The 24,094-nt window shown below is 42.6% G+C and overlaps 1 protein-coding gene across 2 annotated transcripts in view; it reads right to left on the bottom strand.

Moving 5' to 3' along the window:
- ABCA2 (ATP binding cassette subfamily A member 2) overlaps window positions 1–24,094 on the bottom strand; it is a 1,079,583-nt gene that overhangs the window by 593,136 nt on the left and 462,353 nt on the right. For both annotated transcript variants that reach the window (XM_069609742.1, XM_069609743.1), the window contains exons 5-7: window positions 21,612–21,733; window positions 17,044–17,145; window positions 15,969–16,151 (exon numbers count right to left, since the gene is read on the bottom strand). In XM_069609742.1, coding sequence (XP_069465843.1) covers window positions 15,969–16,151; window positions 17,044–17,145; window positions 21,612–21,733 — 407 coding nt within the window. The remainder of the gene's footprint in view (window positions 1–15,968; window positions 16,152–17,043; window positions 17,146–21,611; window positions 21,734–24,094) is intronic.

The raw sequence follows: 24,094 nt of genomic DNA, 5'->3' as shown, positions 1-24,094 counted from the left end.
GAGATGTGAAGGGGGATACTCCAGCGCAAACTCTAGGAGACATCATGAAATCCTTTGTGCCATTTTTTGGGCAAATTACGAATTCAGAAGATATCAGGGGACTAGCGAGAGTACTGGAGAGAACCATCAACCGGACCACTTACATACTTTATAATATGACGTTAGAACAGAAAGCGATAAGATTAATAGCTCTTCAGAACCGGATGGCATTAGATGTCCTTTTGGCTGAGCGTGGAGGAGTATGTAAATTAGTGGGGTCCGCTTGCTGCGTTTACGTACCAGACTCCTCTCCAACGATCTTTAGGGTGATCCAAAATCTACATGTTCTTAGTTCAGAAGTGCATGTTCCTGAGGGAAACTGGGAACTAAGTGCATGGTTTTGGGACCTCCTACGGTCGTGGGGATGGAAGTTGTTTTCGGCCCTGCTGATTATCTTGGGTAGTTTTCTATTCCTTTGTTGTTGTATACAGTGTTTCCCTGGTATATGTTCGGGGGTGTTGCGCGCAAGCAACAAGTGTAATAGGGCATATGAGGTGTCCAAGGAGTATGTGTTGAAAGAAACTCTAGTGTCTGATCTAATGGCAATAGATATGTCTGACAATGATTCGGGGTGTATAGACATTGAAATGTGGAGTTAGTCGCAAAGTGATTGAAGATAGTTTAGCGCTTGGCATAGGCCAAAAGGAGGGTTTGTTAAAATCGATATAATATTGTTTCGTCTTCATTGTATATGTTGGCCTATTCCCAGTCACTTTGCGAGGAAATCCGTATTGCAAGGTCGTGACCTTAAGTTAATCAAGTCTCCATTTTATGTTAAAGCCGCCATTTTGGTTAGTCGTGCAAAGTCACCCTGTGGCCTAAAATGGCCGACCTGTGTTCTCTTGTTCTTACTTTAACCTCTTCAACCTCTGTAGGCGAGTTAATGTCCAACCTGCCTGCAGGCTACATGTTAGGGTCATGTAGACCTTGTCCTTTGTTGACCTCGGGATCAGGGGATTACTTGAATCGGCAATGTTAACCTACAAGTATATAAGAACAATAACGCTATTTGAACACGACATGCGAAACATCTGTTTGACCTGTATTAAAATAAATGTGTAAAGAGTGTAAAGTTAAACCCAGAGAATAATAGTGTTAGCAAATGTATTAAAAAGTAAACCGCATGCACGAGATATGTAAATTAGGAATGAACCTGTCGCGACCCTAGCCCAGTACATGATTAACTTGTAGGAGGCTGGACATCGTTATGAAGAAACTGTATAAATACGCTGATGTCCAGCTAGCAATTCCTGTTCACTGCTCACATTGAACCTTCTGGTGGTCTCTGTGATGTACTGACGGCCAAATAGCTATTTTGTAAACTGTACAGTATTGCAATAAAGATTCTGGGAATCTTTACAAGCCTGTGTCGGTGTATTTCTCTTTGCATGGTGTAAAAGCCTTAATATTGTATTTTCGGATTCCACACTATCACAAACGTTTAAAGTTGGGGTGTTTTCCTAACCATTGCCTTTAATGGACTCGGTGCAGGCCCATTGTGTAACTCCACTTGTGAGGGCCTTCATGTGCTCAGGTATTACACCCCGGGGTGTGATACAGATGCCCTTCTCCCGTTTTGCTACCTGGTGAGCCCCAGACCTGGCACCACTCTCCTCTCTCACTCTCCTGTAAATGTTGCAAAGAAATGGGACAGCAGCCAAAGTGCTTCAACTCTGTCAGTCTCTGCTATTCTAAGCACTGGTTCCCTCAACTCTGCACCCACACCCTGACTGAATACACTCTTCTTATGTTTCATTTGCGTAAACTCCCATCTAGTTTTGTCATGAGAGTTGCACCAGGACTGGAACCTTACTCCTATGAACTGGCCAAGCACAGGTGCATCTGAAAGCTTCCGCCTTCCCTTCACAACTTCAGTAACTAACCAAATCTGTGCCTTATGTCAAGACAATAGAACTAAGTCACAACATAGACTCCTGATTTTACACGGTGTAGTTTATTTCCATGCTTCATTTCTTGCTTGTGTAACTTAACATCATACCCAACTACCAAATGCATGTGTCGAACAAGGACTTCGAGCAGATGACCCTGTGCCATAGTTTACATTTTTTGTGTGTGTCCAAGTCTTTGCAGTACAGTTACAAAACAAATAGTTTAGCCTGACATTATTTTGCATTCTGCCACTTGTTTTTCCCATCCTGAATGGAAGGTTACACATTCATAGTAATGCTCACTTTGCTTAACAACTTTCCACAAGGAATTATTTGTCAGGTTGGTTTATGGTGCAGTTTGTGGACTTTTCAAGTCATGTCTGCATTAACAAGGTATTATTTTAGCTCTTTAAAGCCAACCATCAACACATATTTGCATCCACGCAAATTGAAACTATATGTGTTGAAGTGTCTACATTTCGTCTGAGCTCAAATCAGAGCTTCTTGTCTTAACTCAGGTGTGTGATCCTCGGCAAATCAATTGTATCTCACTGTGCTAGCAGAATTGGGACATGAGGTCACGGGGTGGTTATGTGTTGTGGGCGGGGGCATCAGATAGTGGTCTTCTGCCTGCCTGGCTTGTGTTTGGCTCTTAGAGCCAAGCCAGCCACACTGGTCCAGAACTACACATTCATTCTTTGACTCCCCACCTCTAACTGCAATACAACTAATGTATGAAACCCAGATCAAAGGCTGCGAGCAATTAACAAAATCGACTAACTCACCTTGCTGGGAGAACATGCATTTTTTTGTTTTTTTAACATCAACCTGGAAAATAACTAAACTCCTTCAACTCATCTTGCCCAGATGCAGCCCAGCGTCTCACTTTATTTCTTCACACTCACAAACAAATACACACTTTATTTTAGTCTGCAACCTCCTCCTCCACCTTGCAACAGCTTTTAACTGGCTCATAAATATCCACCGCAGAATCTCACAAGTGATCCAGTGCCATCCGTCATCATGCCGCACCTGTGCTGACATAGCACACTGTCACGGGGCCCAGGTGATGACGCACAGGCAGTGGAGGTCTGCTGGGGTTGCACAATCCAACGGAGCCTGGAGAATTTGCTTTATTTATATACTGTTCACCAAATCACGCAAGGACATCCAGCAGGTCCTCCTTGCAGGTGATCCTAATCACAGAACCCATCCAAAAATCCAACCCCGACCCCAAAACATGGTCTCTTGGCTTTAACACCTATATAGAAAGAGCAGCTGGCAGCAGGGAACGGAATCAGCCAGGAGCATAAAGACGACGCATATTTTCAGTCAGGGTTCCACTAACAGAGAAGTTATAAGCTAAATTTCTAGAACCACCTAATTTCGGACAGCACGGCAGCTGCGGTTGAGGGCTGATGACCGTGGGCCACACGCAGGGTCTTAGGCAATGCCACACTGTGGCTGACTACAAGGTGGCATTGCTTTAAATGCGCGAGTCCTATTCTGCCAGATTCCACCCGTCCCCTCAATGGTTAAGTAAGATACTGTTAGCTGGAAACTCCAGCCCTGCCATCTCGAGTGCATGGAGTATTTGACTTTTAGCTTCAATACCCAATCGTTAAGGCATACCCAATGTCTCTTTCTCCTCATCCCGGAGATCTGCAACTGGGATTTGGCCTCCCGCCTGCATCATCTGCACACTTCCAGTCTTACAGCTAGAGGGGGCCTTTTATTAGAACATGTCTTGCGACTCCCTTTAATTCAGAACCGAGAATTAAGTCATCACCAACAGACTCTTACTACAAGCTCAAAGGGTTGACCATTCACTCAAGGAATAAGAGAAGTGCAGACTTAATTATTCCAAGAACTGAGATCCTTGCCCTGCAATAAAGAGTCCGACTAAACACACCTGACAGTACCAATATGTGTACTAACCTATTTAACCTGTTCTCTATAACTGCTGTCAACGTCTTCTCGGCCTGCCTTTTCCTTCCAGGTTCTTTGCCATTTCATCCCTTTCCCCTGTGAATATTTAACTCTCTTCTTCTTGGGTAAGGCACTTATTGAAGACAAGTAGTGTTTTCAAAGTACAATATTCAGGAGAATGGTTCTTTCCCTTTTCACTCCTCCAGTTTGTCCTCCACTGATGGATTTTTTGTTATTCACCAACAAAAGGGGATGGGGGAGTTCCCTCTTTCTCCCTGGTTCATGTTTAATCTTTAATTTATATCGTTTTATTACACGCCGAAAACCCGACAGGTATCTGGGCGTGAAGACATAAAACACACAGGACAAAACAGGTTACACCGAGCCTAGAGTGGTATGGACAAAACAGGTTACACCGAGCCTAGAGTGGTATAGACAAAACAGGTTACACCGAGCCTAGAGTGGTATAGACAAAACAGGATACACGAGCCTAGAGTGGTATGTCAATATGAGGATATGTTGATAACTTATTCAAACAGATGCATTTTCAGGCCCTTTTGAAATGAAGCCAGGTTACAATCCAAGCGTAAGTTCATCAGAAGCGTATTCCAAAGGGAGGGTGAAATAAACGGGAATGATTTCCCATTTCTTTCATCCGTTTGGGTCATGGGCAGTTTTTAGCAGCATAGTATTGCTTGATCGTAATGTTTTAGCTGGTTAGTAGGCAGTGATTCTTTTCTTTAGGTATTCTGGGGCAGTGCCATATACGGCTTTGTGCCCGAGAACCGCAATTTTGAATTGGTTTCTGGCTTTAACAGGCAACCAATGAAGATTCCTTCCATGTGAGGTAATATGCTCACCGCGAGGTACTTGTTTTATATTACGCATAGCATTATTTTGAACCACTTGAAGGACGTGCACATTCTTTTTAGATGCACCTCCAATAGGGCATTACAATAGTCCACTCTCAAAAGAATGGTGGCCCTAGCCAGGGTTTCACAATTTTTCTCAGAAATTAGGTCTAATTTTTCTAAGAGGTTTCAGATCATATTGTGTATTATGGGTGATATTGTTCACTTGTGCATCTGTGCTAACATTACAGTCCAGAACTGTGCCCAGTATTTTAACTTTAGACTCAGTTTTAATGACACATCCATCAAGCATATAGTCAGTGTATTTTTGATCTAATTTGGATCTCTGTGGGGATAGGCCGAATAGTAACAGCTCTGATTTAGCATCTTTCAGACACATCCAATGTTCCGCCATCCACCGTTTTAAAAACATCATTCAGTTTTGCAGAATCCTGTTAATAGTTTCCAACCAAACTCAGCAGGAGCTGAGTACCATCAGTGTAGTTGGTGAAACAGATATTCACATCCTCCAATAGATCACTCAGAGGCTCACTATAGAGAATGAAAAAGGTGGGCGACAAACTACAAATATGCCCCCTGCGGTACTTCTCAAGAGACTGGAGCATAATCTGACAGCACCCCCCCCTAACACTCTTCCCTTGAGTCTCACAATTCTCTTGTATCAGAACACAGTTCACCTGAATCACAACACAGTTTCAACTTGTTAAAGGGGGGAACACTGTTCCCTTGAGTCTCCTCCAAAAGTACACAATTGTCTTGCATCCAAACACAGTTCTTTTGAATCACAGCATCGGTCACAACAGAGTTGTCTTGAATCCTTAAAGGGGATGAGTGTTACACACTCTCATATATGGGGTTTTGACCGCCTTTGCTTTCTTTATCTGTTTTCCTTCTTATCAATCGCTCTTTCGTTTTACCCCTGGTTTACTCGCCTGCCAGGGTATCGTCACTTTCATGCTTGGGTATGAGTCTCAGACTCTGTGTTTATCTGATTCACTAACCTGCCAGGGCTTCCCTCTTTGCTTACTTTCTCTTTCCACCAGCTCATAACACATCTCCAGTATTGGCTCAGGGACCCTTTCTTATTAATTCCACTGCCTTCATTTAGGCACTTGCTTTCAATAATGTTTGTGTCTGCAATAGTTCTACGCGCTTTGTTTAGGCTCTTTCTCTTAATATTTGCACTTGAAATATATCCATTGCCTTTACTTAGGCTCTCTCTCTTGACACTGTTCGTTGTATCAGCAATTACTGCTCTGCCTTTACTTAGGTTTTCTCATGTAGTACGAGGCAGACAGCATTCGCCAAGAAGTGCCCCGCTAACCCTCTCACTCTCTCTGGGCTTACCAGCTGTGTGTGGCGTCTTCAATGTTCCTCGTGTTTCACCACCGTCTGCGCTCCTGGTCCTTTTCCTGGCAGTGCATCTTCCGAACTGTTCGCCTCTGGCTTTGCCTTACTCAGAGCATGGCAGCTCCCGCTGCCCTTTAAAGAAAAGCAGTGAACTTCTCTCGACCTGGTTCCTCAGTACACTGTCTCTGTTGGTCTTTGAAAAGTGCTCTGTAGTCTGCTCGCTCTTGGCGTCCTTCACAGCGTCTGTACCAATTAGGTGCCTCTCCAGTCTCCGGCTCCCTCATCATCCTTCATTCGGTTCACCTGTGTTCCTTTAAAATGTCCAGGGCTTTCTCTGGGGCTTCTAATGACTAGAATTCAGTGTTGGCTTCCCGTGACTAGTCATTCTCATTACTCCATCTCTCTTCCCCGTCTCAGTAATAAAAAGGTTGGGGGAAGATGAATGAGGTTTTGGGCTAGAAAAACCTGGAAAGCCAGTGTCTATATCACAGTATGTCAAGTAGGATTGTTGAAAGACTCATCGCTACTACAAAAAGTGTTGACTGAAGGGTTGTCTTGACTCAGTGTTTTCCTGTCTCCCTGGAGCTTGTCCTCTCCCATGTAGTCCTCCTGCAGATTGGCACCCCCAGGGTTGGTGTCAGGTAGCTTCGGCCCTTCTCTGGCCATGTAACAGGTTTTCTCCCAAGGAACCAGTGATGAAGTTGTCAGATTCATCACAATTCCCTTTCCTGAAATTTCTATCTCAATTAGATTTCATGGACAAACTCAAAATAGGATTGACAAACCTTTCACCACCCCATGATCTCTATGTTCTCAAACTTTCTCCAAACAAATCATGTCATTTTTTGGTGGTAAAACAATTCACAAGAAAACAAAGGCTTACATACTATGAAAAGATTTAAGGAAAAATTAATTAGTCCTTTTTCTGGGCAAAATAAATCCTAACAAACAAAATGATACACATGACCAAAAAACAGAATTAGGAAAAAAGACAAATAAAAAATCTTAATTAGAATCACATTTTAATGTCTATATACAGCCTTTAGTTAAACATATTCACTCTTTTGGATTCCATTGTTTTTGTTATGCAGCCAACACCCAGATTGTGGTTCATTTGGATCTGTCCCTTAACTCTACTACTGCGTGGTGTTGATCTTGCTTGCTCACAGTGCACAGTTGGATGAGAAACAACTGGCTTCGCCTTCATGGCAAAACAACTGAGGTTTAAGTAGTTGCACTCCTCTGGTCGCTGCCCTCTGGTCATCTGACTTCTGGGCCCCTGATCCTAGCCCACTGCCGTTGCCAGCATCAGCAGTAAAGAATCTTGGCACGGGGGGGCGTGGCCAAGCGGCAATGGAGATGGGCACATAGTTGCAGAGCTCTGAGAGCAGAGATTTTATCTTAGAACATGCGGTTCGACCCTCTTCATCTTTATGTGCTGCTTTTGAATGAGGACGGCAGCGGTTTGTATTTCTTGAGGCATTACCGTCACTGCGGCTTCAAACAACCTTATTACATAGTAGCCGCCTAGGTGGACGTGACTGTGTGGTACCTACAGTCTTCTCAGAGGCTTCACATCAACGTTCTCCTGCTGTCGAATTCTTTTCCTCAACGGATGTGTGCCAGTTGTTCTCCGACAGCAACATCTCCTCTTATGGTACGCAATTGGTTTGCTGTTTTTCTTTGAATCTGGCGGTGGATAACCAGCAGTTTGCTCAGCTGGGATGGTGGGCGCGGCCTAAAGCAGCAGCCTTGCACCTGTAAACAGCCGACGTGTTCTGTCAGCTGACACGGCCTATGCAAGGGAATTCACCCGATCGTTCTAAGGAATCGTGTTTCCTTCACCACAAAGGCTGTGTGTAATGCCAAGCACGCCCATAAGGAATCCACTTTCATTAATCACACGGGCAGCAATTGTTGGTAACATAATTTACATTTTTATAAATTCTGGAGCTTTTTATTCAGGCCATTCCTTTGTTCACTGTTTGGACAGTGCCTCCTGCACTTTCTACTGACTCACTGCTGCATTTATTTTTGGAACATGCCTTACACAAAATGTTGCTAAGCACTTATCAAGAACTTTCTGCTCTGTCCTGGTGTCTTCCTTGCCATTAATTTGTGGATATGGTGATATGGAGAAATCTATTATTTTGTAACCCTTCATCATTCGAAGCTTTACATGTTTAAAGAGCCGCTTGACTGCACAAAAAAGTAAATAAAAGAAACATGTTTTAAGAACATAATTGCTCGGATTACATAATAAACTTTGACTACATCTTGGCAAGGTTTTTTTAAGGCATATTGTGGTTGCCTGAATGTCAATTCTCATCATGCTCCTGAAGCAACTGGCTCATTCTTCAATACATCTCGGCATATATTATTTGGTCCTTCAGCTTTAGTCGGTTCACCATCTTTGTAACCTTTGATTCAGTCAATCATCTTATGGCAGTAACCTCTCCTTGCTTCCTCCGACTTTGAAGCTTTTTGTTCATTGCTCAACCCTTCATTCACATTACTTCCGGGCTTCATTAATTCAACCCAAGTCTACAGATCTACTCACTATTTACCTCCTGCAGAGGATTTACAATTTTCACTTTTCATCATGCCTGATTTCCTTTTGATTCCTTCTCAATTTCTATCTCTTAGCTGACATCTTCTTCCTATAAACATGGCGAATATCACAAAATTTGAAACTTCACCTGACAATGCACCTTTTAATGCCTGCATGGAAAATATTCTTGAGGAACTTAGCAATAGCCATTCCTCTATTACTACGCTAGATGACCGCTCCTCCTCCATACAAGAAGTGCTTAAAGGTTTCATCCAGACACGAAGGATTTTACGTTCTATTCCCCTCCCCATCAATCCTTTTCCAGACTAGACTATATTTTTATTAATTCCTCACTAACTTTTACCATTTTGAACTCTAAAATTGGTCCCATAACTATTTCTAATGGTGCACCGGTTTCTACCACTCTAGAATGGATTCCTATCTCTAAACCTTCTCCAAAATAGAGATTTAATTTGTTTCTTCTTAAAGAAAAATCATTAATTCAAAAAACGGAATCTTTCATTGAAGACTTCTTCCTCAATAACAGTCCTGAACATACTTCCATGAACAACAATTGGGATTCTTTCAAAGCCACCCTTCGCGGATTTATAATCCAATTCGTAGCCATCAAAAAACGGCAATCTGTACTTACTCATAAAACCCTTTTAACTTCAAATACTTTGAACAATCCTACTATGCAAACCCGAATCCTAATACTTTGAAAACTCTTATGATTAAATGAATTGAATTTAACAAAACTTGTATGGATATAGCTGCTAACTCTATACTTCGGTCTAGAACTAAACTTCATAGTGGATCCAATGAGGCGGGCAAAATGTTAGCTTCTTATCTAAAAAAGAAAAATCCTTTATTACCCATATTCTTTTTTCTGCTACCGTAAGGTAGCAGAAAAAAGATGCATTTCTCGATTTTTACTCCAACCTATATTCTTCAGACTCTTCCATTAACACTTCTGAAATCCTTTCTTTTTTTGAAAAAAAAAACAAACCGAATAATCACTCCTACCCGATCAACCTCTCTCCACTTGACACACCTAGCTGAAATTAAGCAAGCCATGCTTGACTTACAACTCAATAAAGCCCTGGCCCGGATGGGTTCTCCACAGATTTTTATAAATCTTTCATTGATTCTATTTCCACAACACATCTGGAATTGTATACCCACTTTGTTGAAATTGGCCAAAGACCTGGCTCTTTTGGTGAGGCCCTTCTTATACATTTTACCAAACCGGACAAAGAGCCCTCTCTAATCCAAAACTATAGACCCATTTCTCTTATTAATACAGATTCAAAAATGTATGCTAATATTTTCGCTAAACGCATAGAGCTATATCTTCCCAAATGTATACACTCTGACCAATTGGGTTTCATCAAAAATCGACAGACTTCATCCAATACAAAAAAAAAGAAAAGAAAAAAAAAAAGAAATAAAATCAAAAAGTGAGTCATGGGCGCCCCTCTATGAGAAGGAACAGGGCAAAAATGGCCTGTTCTATAGGATGGTTCCCACTCTAGAGTCTGCAGCCACATTTTAGCTCACTGTGCCTTTCACAGATGGGAAATAGCCATTTGCATATCAGTCTTTGTCCCGCCCACATGGGCAGTCCAGCGCCAAAATACTATGGCAATTACCTTCTGAACAAGAGTATCAACAGCAACCCCATACACATGTTTCAGCCTTGTTGGGCATCATCAGTGAGGTGGAGCTGTGCCTCTCTGAGCACAGTGAGCAATATGTCCACGTCGGGATGACCCTAGGACACTTAGGGTGACTAAACCTAAGGCCCTTCCAACCAATCTTACCTCTACCTTTTTGCCATTGTTCGCATATCGTCTTTTTTAATTCAACTTGTTCATTCAGCACCCATACCCCCTCCCCACACCAACACCAACTGCCCAGCACCCATGGTTTCTCTCCACACTTTATCAATCTGGTTAAAGTTATTTATTCTTCTTCACCACTCATATTCAAATTAATAACTCTCTCTCCTCCTCTTTTCAAATAAAAAGAGGAACCCGTCAAAGCTGCCCCCTTTCTCCCTTATTATTTAATCTTGCTTTAGAACCCCTTCTTCATAGCATCAGAATGGACACTAACATTAAAGGTATCTTTATAAATAATATTGAAATAAAAGTATCTACTTATGCAGATGATATTCTACTTTACCTTTCTAATCCGGCCTCATACATCCAACATTTAATTACTACCAATAACAACTTTTCTACTGTCTCTGGTTATAAGTTAAATGTTGATATATCTGAGGTCATGCCTCTCACTAATGAATGTGATCCTACCAATACACCTCTTTTTGGCTTGCCATGGCAACCCTCACATATTAAATATCTGGGTCTTCAAATAGCTAAAGATGTCCATACTACTGTTAATCTCAATACCAGTCTTCTAATTGAGAAAGTTACTGAAATGACTTCAAGATGGTCACCTCTTTCTTTCCTGGTGGGGATGCCTTGATACTATTAAAATGATAATCAGCCCATTATCCTCTATTAATTATCTATGATCCCCACTGTAATTCACTCTTCTTTCTACAAAAAAATGGATTCACTTCTTAAAATTCCTATGGAATCCTAAAGTGCTGCATATTGCCATCAAAGTAAGACTTCCCAAATCTTCAGGGGAGGGTCAAATTCCCTAACTTCTAATTGAATTGTATCATAAAGCTTTCGTCCTGATACAATTAATTACTTTCAAACATTATGAATCCCACCTTGATAATGCTCCCCTATGGATTAACATTGAAGCAAGTTTTATTTCCCCACTGCCCCTTTCCCACTTCTTATTGACTTCTTGCTAGCCCAATATAACTTAATTTCCTTTGTTACACCTCTTCAAAACTATATGGAATAAGCTCCCTATCAATTCTTTCTCTAATACCAGTTCAGAGGACATATTTCTCTGGTTCAATAAACAAAATTCCACCAAATGCAATCTCACCACCATTCACAGATGGTACTCATCAGGCATTACATTTGTCAAACAACTCTTCCACAATTCCAAAATAATTCCTTTTACACATATTTGTCTACAGTACAATATCCCTGAATCTGATCTCCCCTTTCATACATCCCTTATGAAATCTGTAACTAAATCCTTCTCTACATCGACCCAGAAATCCCCTTCACCTTTTCTAACCTTTTTAATAAACAATCGCTATATTAGTGCTGCCAAGAGTTCCTAAATGATCCCCCTTCTCCCAAACCATTCAACCTTAGTATCATTAGACAATGGGAAATTGACTGGGAATTTCAATCTACTCTGGATTCTTGGATCAAAATTTGGAAAATGTGAAATTATACGTCCGTTGCTGCCAACCTTAGTTAAACTTGTTTTTTCATTTTTCATCGTGCTTATCTCACTCCTCTGCGTATTGCTAAAACCGTAGAAAATTCATCCAATAACTGTTGGTCTTGTCATCAACCTAATGCTGATTTTCTTTATTTAATTTTCAAATGTAAACATGTATATGCTTTTAGGACTAAGATGTGGTTACGCATGCATTTAATCTTTCATTTAGCAGAACCTCTAATGCTCTCTAACCTTATGATTTGTTCCATTGTTAACCCAGAAATAAGACAGACTGAATCTCCTTCTCTGTTTAATTTGTTCATAAACATTGGATTTCGTAACATTATGTTTAACTGGAAGAATGCAACTAACCTCTTATTATACCTGGTGGAATTCTATTTGCTCACCCATCGGATGGAAAAATGCCACTCTTTTGACATTATGCACAAATTTAACAAAACATTGAATGTATTTATTCAATACCTTAAAACGTGTGACTAAATATTACCAGCTTTTTATCACAGTTATCCCCACCCTATCCTTTCCACTTTGCCTTCTATCCTGTATTCTTGTCCGTATCCCCCCCTTTGCTTGTCCCAATTACTACTCAACATAAACATTAATTGACTATTTTGCTCAACTTGTTATTGACTAATTGTATTAGTTTGATACTTAATAATGTGTAATCATCTTTAAAAATGGTTTACTTATTCATGTACTGTTTGCTTATATACCAATCCAATAAGAAATCTCTGAACAAAAAAACAAAACAAAAATGAATCTGGTCATGAAGATATCTGCTACACTTTCCATGGTGGCTCAAGTGAGCTCCATTGTCCAAAAGTTCACTTCAAACTGAGAATTCTTCGTAAAGGTTTGCCTTATATTCCTTTATGTTTCCGTCCTCTGATGGTGTCATCCATGATCTTGGATTCTTTGGATTATTGAAACTCACTCTCTTGCTCAACCAATGTATTTCTTAGAACTGCTGCAAATTCTGCAGAATGCCTCTGCCAGAGATGCTACTGGCTTACCGTGTCATGTTTCTGTCTCTTCGACTCTGGCCTCTTTCTGGCTTTCAGTGCCTAAGCGCGTCACCCTTAAGGCACTTTGTATTGTCCATTGGGCTTTTTATGGGAACGGCCCGAGTATTTGCATGACAAATTCTGTTATGTCGTTTTCTTCAGTCTGCCGCAGCTTTGCTTATCACAATCCCTCGTTTTAAGCACTCTTGTATCAGGGGCTGCTGCCAAATTGTGGAATTTGCTTCCTTATTCTCTTTGTGCTCTTCAGGATCATGTACTCTTTTGCCGCCTTACTAAAATCGTGCTGTTCTAGTTATTTATTTATTTTTGCTTTGTTTTTCCTGTCCAGCCTCCCCAGCGCCATGATGCCCTTGTCGAACCCCTGAACTAGAGAATCACTGACAATTCAATACACACATTCTAACTGTCTGCATAATTCATAGTGTTTTAGAAATAACACACCTGCAGTGCTGGCATCCAGCCAGACCACTTTCAGAGTATGTGTGCGCTTGAATTATAACGGATTGGGATATTTTTTGTACACCATGTTTTGAAGATGTTTTTAGCCGTAATGTCACTCAAAAGAAAGGCTGACAATTTACTGTATGTATTGATGTACTGTGTTTAAACTTTGATGTTTTTCCCTTGTTTTTTTTTTGCTTCATTCATACCCACCACATTTCTATGGGTATCACATTTCTTATATGTTTTTTCCTGCTGAGTCAGCTTTGCGTTTTGTTGAATAAATGTGAACGTTTATACACATTTTGGAGATTTAGCACAACAAGTGCTGTGTTCTCATAAAACTCCGAACAAACATATGGACTTGTAATAAGAGAAAAATAATATTACTTTTTGCCTAGATTCCTCTACTTATACAGTGATTTTTTTGCACTTAGAGATTTTTGGGTTCTTTCCTGTTGGGACTCTTTCTGTTATATAGATCTAGCCTTGCCCTAGTCCCTAACAGTGAAGGGACAGACCCTCCTGTGTTGCAGCTTGACAGTGTAGGCTGCGCTTTTTAAATTGTTTTAACATAATATAACATTGACATTCAAAATCCCAAAGCTACAAATATTACAAGATAAAATATGAATGATCACTTTAGTCCAGCTATGAAGACATTGTTTCAAGACCTCTCAGCCTCATATTGGCTCTAGGTTGTAAATGCCAAGGTTATAAAATCAGAATGACTATACCAAAAGAAAGATACTTTTTGGTATTCCAAACTAAATACCTTCCTCAATCTCAAGGGTACAGGTAAAGGGTTATGGAAATGTTGCCTTCATGAAACCATCTTCCTCTATAATAGCTCATTCTCATAGCCCCTCTGCTAAAAGGCTTAAGGGAATTAAATCTATCCTTACAAATAATGCATAAGTTAAAAAACGAACTTTATTGAGAGAAACTACAAGTCTCAAAATCCCAGAGATACTCGGACGAGGAAGAGGCATGTAGATGTAGTAGTTGGGCAATTATGCCTAGTAGCCATTGCAGTAGTCGGGCAATTAAGGCTAATAGCCCAGACCTGAAGACAAGTGTTGAACCTGTGAGGCATAAAAGGCCCCAGTAGGAAAGGAGAAGCAGAAGGAGGTGGAACGAGAGCTGGAAGTCTGGCTATAGTAGTAGCAACAGAGGAGATGCACAAGGCTGGCAAATCGCAAGGAAGAACAGAAGGGATACTGGAACATGGAGACAGCAGATTTCATCTGCAAGTTCTGAAAGCCAAGCTACACCTCACTAACTATGCCCAATAAGGCTGAAACACAGCTGGTTGCTTGTGGCCTCGTGAAGAGGGGATGTGTCCGATCAGCTCTGGCTGGAATGCCCCATTTGGGATTTCCCCTTCTATAATGGCATGCGAGGCTGATTAAGGATGGTCTGAAAGGTTGCCAAGAGCAATGCTAGATGTTATGAATCTTTCAAAGCCTTCATACCAGCTCTTCTCTTTTGCTTTTGTTTATGCTCAATCCCGGTGACATATTTATGTAATTTATTTGTATTGGTTTCCTGTAGAAACATTTTGTTCTGCACTCTGCCAACCCTGGGTGAGGTATGCATCTCATTGAATGTTTTAAATAAATGGTTAGGACAGGTCATTAGTGAAGTAACTAGTAGGATAACAGAATGCCAAGGTTAGCAGTCACTAGTGGAATAACAGGATGAGGTCACTGCAAGGACATCGCTCTATAATATTATTGTAAGGTGTTCCTGGTTATAACATTATTCTAGAACTCTACTAGTGACTTAAGTGCAATGACATCATCAGTAGAGTCTTAGAATCATGTAATCAATTTAACATCTCACTAGAACAGGCAGATTGATGTTAGGGTGTACCATTATGGTACATGTTATACTATTCTCAATAAGGCTAATCAGTGGTAGAGCCCTAGAGGTGTTAGGTGTGATACTACATGGGTTGGGTCCTTCAATGAGGCTTTGGTCATTTCACCTGAATGATAGAATCGTAGCACTGTTGAGGGTTTGATACATAAAAGGCAGAGCCACCACAAAACATCTTGTGAAAACTTAATACAGACCTAAAATGGTGCCAGCATTTTTTGTCAGTGGTTATTATATCCCAGTTGCATTGTCAACAGTGTGCTTAGAGTTGTTTGAGGACAATGGCTTGAACACAGAATGACGTCAGTAATCTGAATTATTGGACGATGCACCAGCTTCGTATAAAGGGACTTCTTGCGCTCATGCACTCCCAGAAGACCACTACTGTCTGCATCTATTTTTCAGGATAGAACAATGTTCTGCATAAAACTCCTCCGCTCTGGGTACTTTCTGGTAAATGGGCTCATGGGGCATCTCCCGGGACCATAGGGGCTTCCCAGTCGGATATAAGCATTCATAGATGTTTGAGACAGCACAGCCCAAGCTCACACCTTAGCTCCTTAAGTTAGTTTGGGAGTTACTGGTATATCCCCATATTGTTAGAGGCGTTTTTGACCTCATGGCACAGTCTAGGAATGTTCCTTACCTCAAGCTCTTTGACAAAAGCTTGCGCATCGTACTGGTCCGTTGACTCCGCAGGGCCTGCGAGCCCCAAGGCACTAGAGAGGAGGTGCATCAAGGCCTGCCGGTGACGGGAGGTTTTGGGGTCATTCAGAGCCTTGTGAATCAAACCTTTCTCCAAATTCTTCCAGCCACCAAGGAGATGCTCCTAAAACGGTAAGTGGAAAACTTTCAGAAAACAAATGACTGCAATGAGAATACTACATTCCAAGGGGAGGCAGGCCATAGGGCAGTGCAAGCTTGCGATTCTGAGTCTATGCCACCCTTGATTAGAACATCGCTCTAGTAGCGTGCCTCCACCGGGCATGTATAAGAAGCGAGAGGCTACAATCACGTCAGCCAAGGTGGGAACCAATCTGAACCTGCAAACCAAAGCCTTCACAGCGAGCTCTCCATCATACATCAAGACCAAGCTGCACTATTACCACCCAGAAGGACATCGCATCCCAGCCAGCATTGCTCAAAGACCAGAAAGTGGTCGTGCATGCATGTTTGTGATCAAATAGGGTCCTTTGAAAACAGAAGGGTTTGCTTTTTTAAAAAAAAATTAGGCAGGCTGCAAAAATGTACATGCCTCTACCGCCATTTCAAAGTTTAGCTAACTTACCCAAAAAAATAATTGTACGGGGAGAGGAGGGAATCACTGCATATATTAAAATTCACCAACACACATGGGAAAGCACCCCGTAAACAGACTGCAAGGCAGAAAGGGTAAAGGAGGCTTGGCCCACAGACAAAGGCAGCTAGCTTCTCTGCCAGGGCGTGCCAATCTGTTTTCACCTGTGGGCTAGATTGGCAGTCACCAGTAGGCAGACAAGCATAGACTTCATTGGCCTCGTGCACACTGATGACACATACTAGATTAATTTCAGAAAGATTACGTTAATGGTTTCCCGCCATACCTCAAGTGCAGCCTCAAATGCGTGCCTGGCCCTCCTTAGGTAGGAAGAGGGCCACATTAAAGTCCCCAACCGCTTCGCCCACCACCTCCCTTACACACGCAGTACTAGACTCATATACTCAATACTCGCACTAGTCACCTGAAGATGGAAAACCTCGCCAGCACCGAACCTGTCCCAGGGCTCCTTCTGCAGACCGTCATCGGTGGAGGAGGTGGCTGAGCTCAGGAACAGTCGGTAAACCTAGCACGTATCAAAGCATAGAGAACCAGTTGAGAAGACGGGTCATTAGGAAGAGTAAGCGTTCAAGGACACGCATGGACGCTGTGGAGTAGAGGCCTCCTGGGCTGGACTTTGCACACATTTCAAACATTAAATGCCACAGACACTTCCACTGTAAAAGGGCAGTCAACATCCTTTACTCCACTCATTGCTCAATTCCTAAAATCGTTTCTCTAACTTTTCCAGATGAAACTGTGGCTTCTCATTTGTATTCCCTGGCTTTTATTTTACCAGAGAGGTTTAAGGATGTATAACATAGGCCTATGAAACCCGTTTTACAAATCAAAGGAAGCCATGGTTGGGCAATCTCCCAGGCACTGGCCTCAGGACACTACTTGCAGGCAATGGTACCAAGGTAAATCGGTTCCCCCCTTTTCAGTAGAGGATATCTGGTCCCCACCGTGCAGCCAACAATGGGTTCCCTCTGGTCCACAGCTTGGGCTGTGTGCTACTTGATGTGTGTGGCTAAGAACTGTGCAACTCCCGCCCCCTTATGTTTCTGCTTCTTCGCAATCTGAAACCAAATAGGAGGCCCCTTCTGACAAGTGGTTGGGAAAACCTCTATAGGGTTCTTGAAAACCTCTGATTCTGGTACTGAGAACTCATAGGAAGTGCTTTGTTGATGGTGGTAATGTGAGGAGGGCACAATGAGTTGCACCACAGGAGAGAGTTTGAAAATGAAAATCCTCTGCTTATGCACCAAATAGAGGATATGGAACGTTGGCGCCCGGTGTGCCTGGTGGTTGAGGGACAATGTCAGAGACAGGGTGGTACTAGAGGGACAGTGACTGACTGACTCTAGAAAATAATAAGGTTAGGATGTAGCATGGGAAGACAGGCTAAATGTTAAGTCAGTATACCAATTAGGATTGATGCACCATCTCTCCTGATTAGCACATTGATGATGGCACCAAACCAGGGATGAGGGGTGACAACCAGAGCTCTAGTGATGTAATGTGGTGATGGATCCAGACTGTCCCGTAACTGGAGGGCTGCTGCAAGATCACGGAGAACCTCAAGGGGAAAACACACTAAGGGAGAACATCTCCCTCCCAAATTGAATATGCTGATGTCTGAGAAAAAGACGCCCAGGTTTTGATCTGGAAGAAACCCTGGTGATCCACCACAACAAATGAGGTCTATACTTAAAGGACTTCAGACCAGATCAGCTGCCTGCAGCCTGACTCATCACCGAGAACTCAAGAGAACTGTAGAACCTGTTTTATGATCACCTGCAGTTCGTTGGAAATGTATTCACAGTACTGGATGCTTTCCAATAGCTGTTATGCAAGAGGAGTTTTTCAAAGGCTTTCTGTTTGTTTGCAATTCATTATCTACTCACTCCAGAGCTGGGCCCGAGAGCAGGACATTTCTGCCACCCAAGTAAAGCCCAAACTAAAATCTTGCAATTGCCTGAAATCAAGCAGTAGTGGTCTCAAACTGAGCTCCCACCCCTCTGCCGCACATGGGAAATCTCCTGCCCAACACTTATTAGGTGTGATCTGGATAGAAGTACCAGAACAGGTATGGGCGCTGTGAGCAACCAGTAGTAAGGCTCGGACACAGGGGAGGCATATTTTAGGGTACAGCCTTTTATTGAAAGTAAAAAGATAAGGTTTGGGGAAACTTCTACCTTTCCCTATGTCTAAGAGGGGTTTGCCCTCCTCAAAAAAACTAGTGAAACCAGTCAGGATGTCCAAAAGAATAACGTCTGTGCCAGTCACAACCCAAAACAAATCTGTGTCCCTGACAGTCCAAACTAGCAAACTGTGCAAGGGTGATCTAAAGGTAACAAATGTTCTCAGCCAGTTAGGCTTCCAAATTACTTAAGACAAATTCTAAGGGGTTGTTCCTTTCCCCTAGACTTCAAAAGGACAACTATCTTTCCAGTCTCTTCTTACTCAATACCAAGAAAAGGATTCTCCAAAAATACAGCATGCTCCTTAGTCCCAGGATTCTAAACCCCTATTGTTCCAACCTTTCACTTGGGTGTGAAGCCCAGACTCGCACTACTCAAGGGGACCTAGTATCCTCACCTGCAGCGACCCAGTTATGTCATATATTATCTGCATTTCATTAATAGGGCCCCTACCTGAGTTATATCTGTTTGGGGTCCTTGACCCTTTAATCCTTGAACTCTTCTTTAGGACTGGAAATTAAACCTTTGTTTCATTTGGTTTACTCTCCTGCCAAACACAGAGTTCCTTATTTTCAATCTTGCTTTTAAATGGCATCTCTGACTTCCTTAGACTTTCTGCTTGTATGGATGCATGTAGCAGACTTGCAATAATTGATTGTAATAGCCTGGTTCGCTCTCAAGCCAAGCTAAGTGTCCACTTGTCATGCACTTCTTAATAACTGGGGTATCTGCCCCTTTACTTCTTCATTTTGTGTTCAATGTATTTGTCCTAACACTATCCAACCCTTATTCCGTCCATTTTGAGCTTCACACTGCTTCCCTGGACCTCCTGTTAATCCCTGACAGCCCGTGTTTGCGACTTCTGCTCTCAGTTTGCGTCTTCTGTGTCGGGAGATTCTGTGCTGAGGCTCCTTGCTCTTGGTTCGGTTCTTCGTCTGCGGTGTATTGCGCCCTTCTTGCGGTCTGCCTTCATCTCGCTGTTACTGTGGAAACGGCCAGACATTCCTGCGTCTGTTTGGTAGGTGAGCTTCAGAGTAGCCACCTCTTTGGCTCCCTTTGTTCGCTCTCCTTCCTCGGCAAACGGCGTCCCATCTCCGGGTCACGCTCGCGTCTCCATGTACTGCTCTCCAGCTGACAGTGTTGCTTTTCCGGTCACCGCTACCCAGCGGGGTACTTCTCTTGTTCTCAGCTGTGCCATATCTAAACACCCACGTTGGGAAGAGAAGTCGTTCATAACCAAGCAGACTAAAAGAACTAGACTGCCCACTTCAGTTTATCAGAGTGTTCATCCTTGCAGTCCTCCTCCTCGTCTCAGTATATGATTTCAGATGTGATAAGTCAATGTTCACACTTGTGTATAGGTGCGTTATAAATGCCATATCATATCATATCAATGTCAGTATTAGTTAACTTTGTACTTTGTCTGAACGAATTAGCTGGATTGGTCTCACAATAAAACATCTCAGTCCTCTCAGAGCAGATGGGAGTGGAATGTAATGCCTGAAATTAGTTAAAGGACTTTCAACTGAGTTATATTGTGTCTTCTGAAGATGATGATGATCTCTAGTCCCATAAGGGGTTTCCCTTCCCAGGTAATCCTCCCACTGTGCACCTCCCCAGGGGGATTATTGTACCGTGGACGCACCACTCTACCCCCCTGGGAAAGGTCTCCCCCTAGAGGAGAAGGGGCGGTATCCTCAGATTCATCACAGCGTGCATATCATGGCAGGGTAAGCATAGCTCAGCGCCTGTACATTTCATTTATAGATCACATTGTTACTAACTTTTATTCCCAAGGTTTACAAATGAATAGTCATTTATTGGTACATCCATGATCTAAGGAGTAGTTTCTAAGTGCTTGCCTTTGCTGCCTTGTCTGGTGGAAGGCCCAAGTGCCAGTTAGCTGCTCTGCTCTGCCTCACATTCACAATACCAAGCTATACTGCCTCAGATCTCTCTATAGATGGAAGTCACATGCCCAGAATGACCCACATTATTGAAGGGACCACGAAAAGGAACCCGCCCTGTAGGCAACAACATCATAGTATCTAATTTCCTAACCGTTCTTTGGTCTGCTATACGAAAGGCCGGGCGGGTAAGGATTCTCGGATGTGTGCCAAAACTAGTCAAAAAACCTGCTGCTCATTATTAGCACAGTTGTAAAATGTTTTAAATAACCCGTGTCTGAACAGTTACATTATGGTGCTAAACATATACATTTAAAAACATATTTACAACCTTTGACAGACTCTAAACTACACCTATCAAAATTGTACAACCAAGAGCCAAAAACAAAACCTAATCTAGTAAATAAAGGTTACATTGAATGGATCGCCTTCATAAGTGGTGGACTGCAGGTTCTGATGTATTTGCTCCTGGGCCAGGAGCATAAATAGGGTGAGAGGTAGCTCAGTCTAATCAGACTCTCTAGAGGCTGGTCCCACAAAGCTATCTAATCAACGTCCATGCATTTCCTACCAATAGCTGAAGGAAAAGGGTCTAGCTCAAGCTTTCAAGCAAATGGAACCAGTCTGCATTTACCCTTGACTTATCGGCACATTCCTACATGACACTGCATCATGTCCAATGGGACTGACTGCCGTCTTTTTAAGAGAGTGCCCAACTGAGGACATCCGATTTGCTCAATGTTCTTTAAGTACCAATCTCACTGATTAAAATGATTGATGTGTAAATGGTCTAGCTACACCATCAATTATAGGCAGCATCACAGAGAAGAGGGATGAATAATGGGAGAAAAATGATCTCGCAATACACGCCCCATCCTTACCTCCTTCAAGTTAATGCCAGATTCCAGCAACATTGCTGCAGTCTCGCTGGGGAGTGAGAGATTCTGGGTAAGAAATTGGTGAAATCCACCCTTGTCCTTTACAACGGAGCCCAGGGTAAGACCTGTAGCAAAACAAAAGATCAAGGCAAAATGTGAAACTGTTGATAAAGAATAGCATATGATCTAAATCTCCAAACAATAAGACAACTAAAATGTGTTGGGACCCTCAGAAAAAAAAGAATTCAGAAAACCTGGTGCCCACTGCAATACAACACACAATCATGGAGAAAGAAACTAACAGACTAGAGTCAAAAAGCAATGAGATAAGACTCGTCAGAATCTAAGTTGACGTTAAGCTCCACACCAACCAGAACAAGCCACCCTGCGAATCAACATCAACCAGAACATAAAAGGGTAGGGGTTAATTCTGTGAGAAACCTGAAGGTGTCTCACCTGCTACTCCTCGGGGATCTGTCTTTCAGGTGGCTAGGCCACGGCCATTGCTATTGTTCCTGGGGGTGGACCAGTGGGGGAAGATCACCTGGGTGGGTGTCTTTGGGCAGTGGAAGTGGGACACCGAAGGGTGAGACGCGGTACCTCTTCCTTATAACACCTTATACCCATCCTACCAGGTAGGATACCTAGAAACTCAACCCCCCCCCCTTTTCCAACTTGAAAACTTTCTCACGGCAGTTAATTGTGAGCAACAATGGACTGACACCAGAGACGTATACCTGAAATGTCCCAACGCAGAGTCAGGCAATTACTGATAATTACACACACCTGACTTCCATCACACCCCCCCACACGGATAAAAGGCGGTGCACGAAAGCACACTCTGAGCAAGGCAAAATGCATGAGGGAGCAGCAATTCTGAGATGGCAGTTTAAACTGAGGAGAAAGGCGGCGGGACCACAGAGGATGACAAGGAGGGATTACCCTTGCCCTTTTTGAGAAAGCACTACGACTTTCAAGAAGCCTCAAGGAAACGAAACATAAGACCTGGAACTGCAGCTGACCAACAGTGTAGCATGTGTCAAACATACACAGGGCCCTACCGCATTGATAGCCAAGGTGGGGAGAAGTGACTGCCCTTGTGATACTGTCCTTGACTCCGATTGCCAAGCAATGCCAGTGAGTCCAGCACAGCTGGTAAATTGGAGAAACTGATAGCAGAACGGACTGTGTTATGCTCAAGGTTGCAAGCGGCAACATTGTATGAACAAAGAGAACTTTCATACGATTGAATTTGTGAAACCAAAATAGGTACCAGATACAGAGGGTTCGACGCCATGTGGGGGCTCTCTCGAAGGTCTGTTTGGTACTCCTCTGAGTGAACAAGAATTACTGAATTGTAAAATCGAAGTGGTCGCGCAGCAGGTTAAGTTGAGTCCCGTGCACATTAGAAAGTCTTCGATTGACTGAACTGAAATTGGTCTGTTCCCGGCTGAGGGGGACTAATTATATTAAAGGGGTCTGAGCCCCGAAGAGGGTGATCCTGGGTGAGTGTAACACACCCTATACGATTGTTGTGGCAAATGTGAACCTGACTGAGGAATGCCTAAAAATTTAAATTGGTCTGAACCGACTGAGGTAGGCCAATGGTGTCAGAAGGATCAGAGTCCGGCTGAGGGGTATCCAGGGTGAAGAATGAATTGCCAGATGTGAACATTGAGAAAGGAACTTCTCTTCATTGTTTATGGTACATCAGGTCCTCTGAGGCAAGAGACTTTGCAAAAAAGAGACTTGGACACAGAAAGCCCTCATGTTGGTGAAAGGAACGGTGACCTCGTGACAAAGAAGCCCCAGTGTGTGCTTTGCTCGAGTGACTCGCCTTGTCCTGTGCTAAACATTTTGGGAAGGGAGGCCAACGGCCTAAACATCCCGACTAATTATATTGTCAACACTTCTTTCTTTTTGTGAACATTTTTCCATACTATTTTGAAGCATAGCAGTAAGGATTGGCAATCGTTTTTTTTAGTATAGGCACTTTTTATTTGACTATACTCCACTAGCACTGTATTGTTATTATTTGATGGTCGTAGCTTGCTCCCATCTTAGATTTAGATAGGTGTTTTTCACACCCCTGATAAAGTTAAATAAACACTCGAACTGTGATCACTTGTGTCTGTCTTACTTTGAATCCATGCCTTCCTTACATATGGTGTCAGAAGTGAGAAGTGACTAAATTGAAACAAATTGGGGTACTCTACAACTTCTGAAGCTTAGTCATAGAGCTTCCAACCCCTCTGTTGCCACGAAAGAATCAATAGGCTTCGATATCAGTAGCAGTAGAGAAGCTATTATCCCCATTGGGAAAATAGGAATGATTCCAACAGATTTGGTTGTAATACCCCCTCTGGGGTGTTACATAAGGTTGGCCCCCAAATATGGCCTAGCTTGGAATTTCGGTATAGACGTTCAAGTAGGCCTCATCGATCCAGACTTCTGGGGAGATGTGAAGGTTCTATTACAGTATCATG

This window comes from Ambystoma mexicanum, chromosome 8 (assembly GCF_040938575.1).
Source record: "Ambystoma mexicanum isolate Mex_15411 chromosome 8, UKY_AmexF1_1, whole genome shotgun sequence".
NCBI lineage: Eukaryota > Metazoa > Chordata > Amphibia > Caudata > Ambystomatidae > Ambystoma > Ambystoma mexicanum.
Note: the sequence above shows the minus strand (reverse complement) of the source record. Positions and strands in the feature narration are given on the sequence as shown.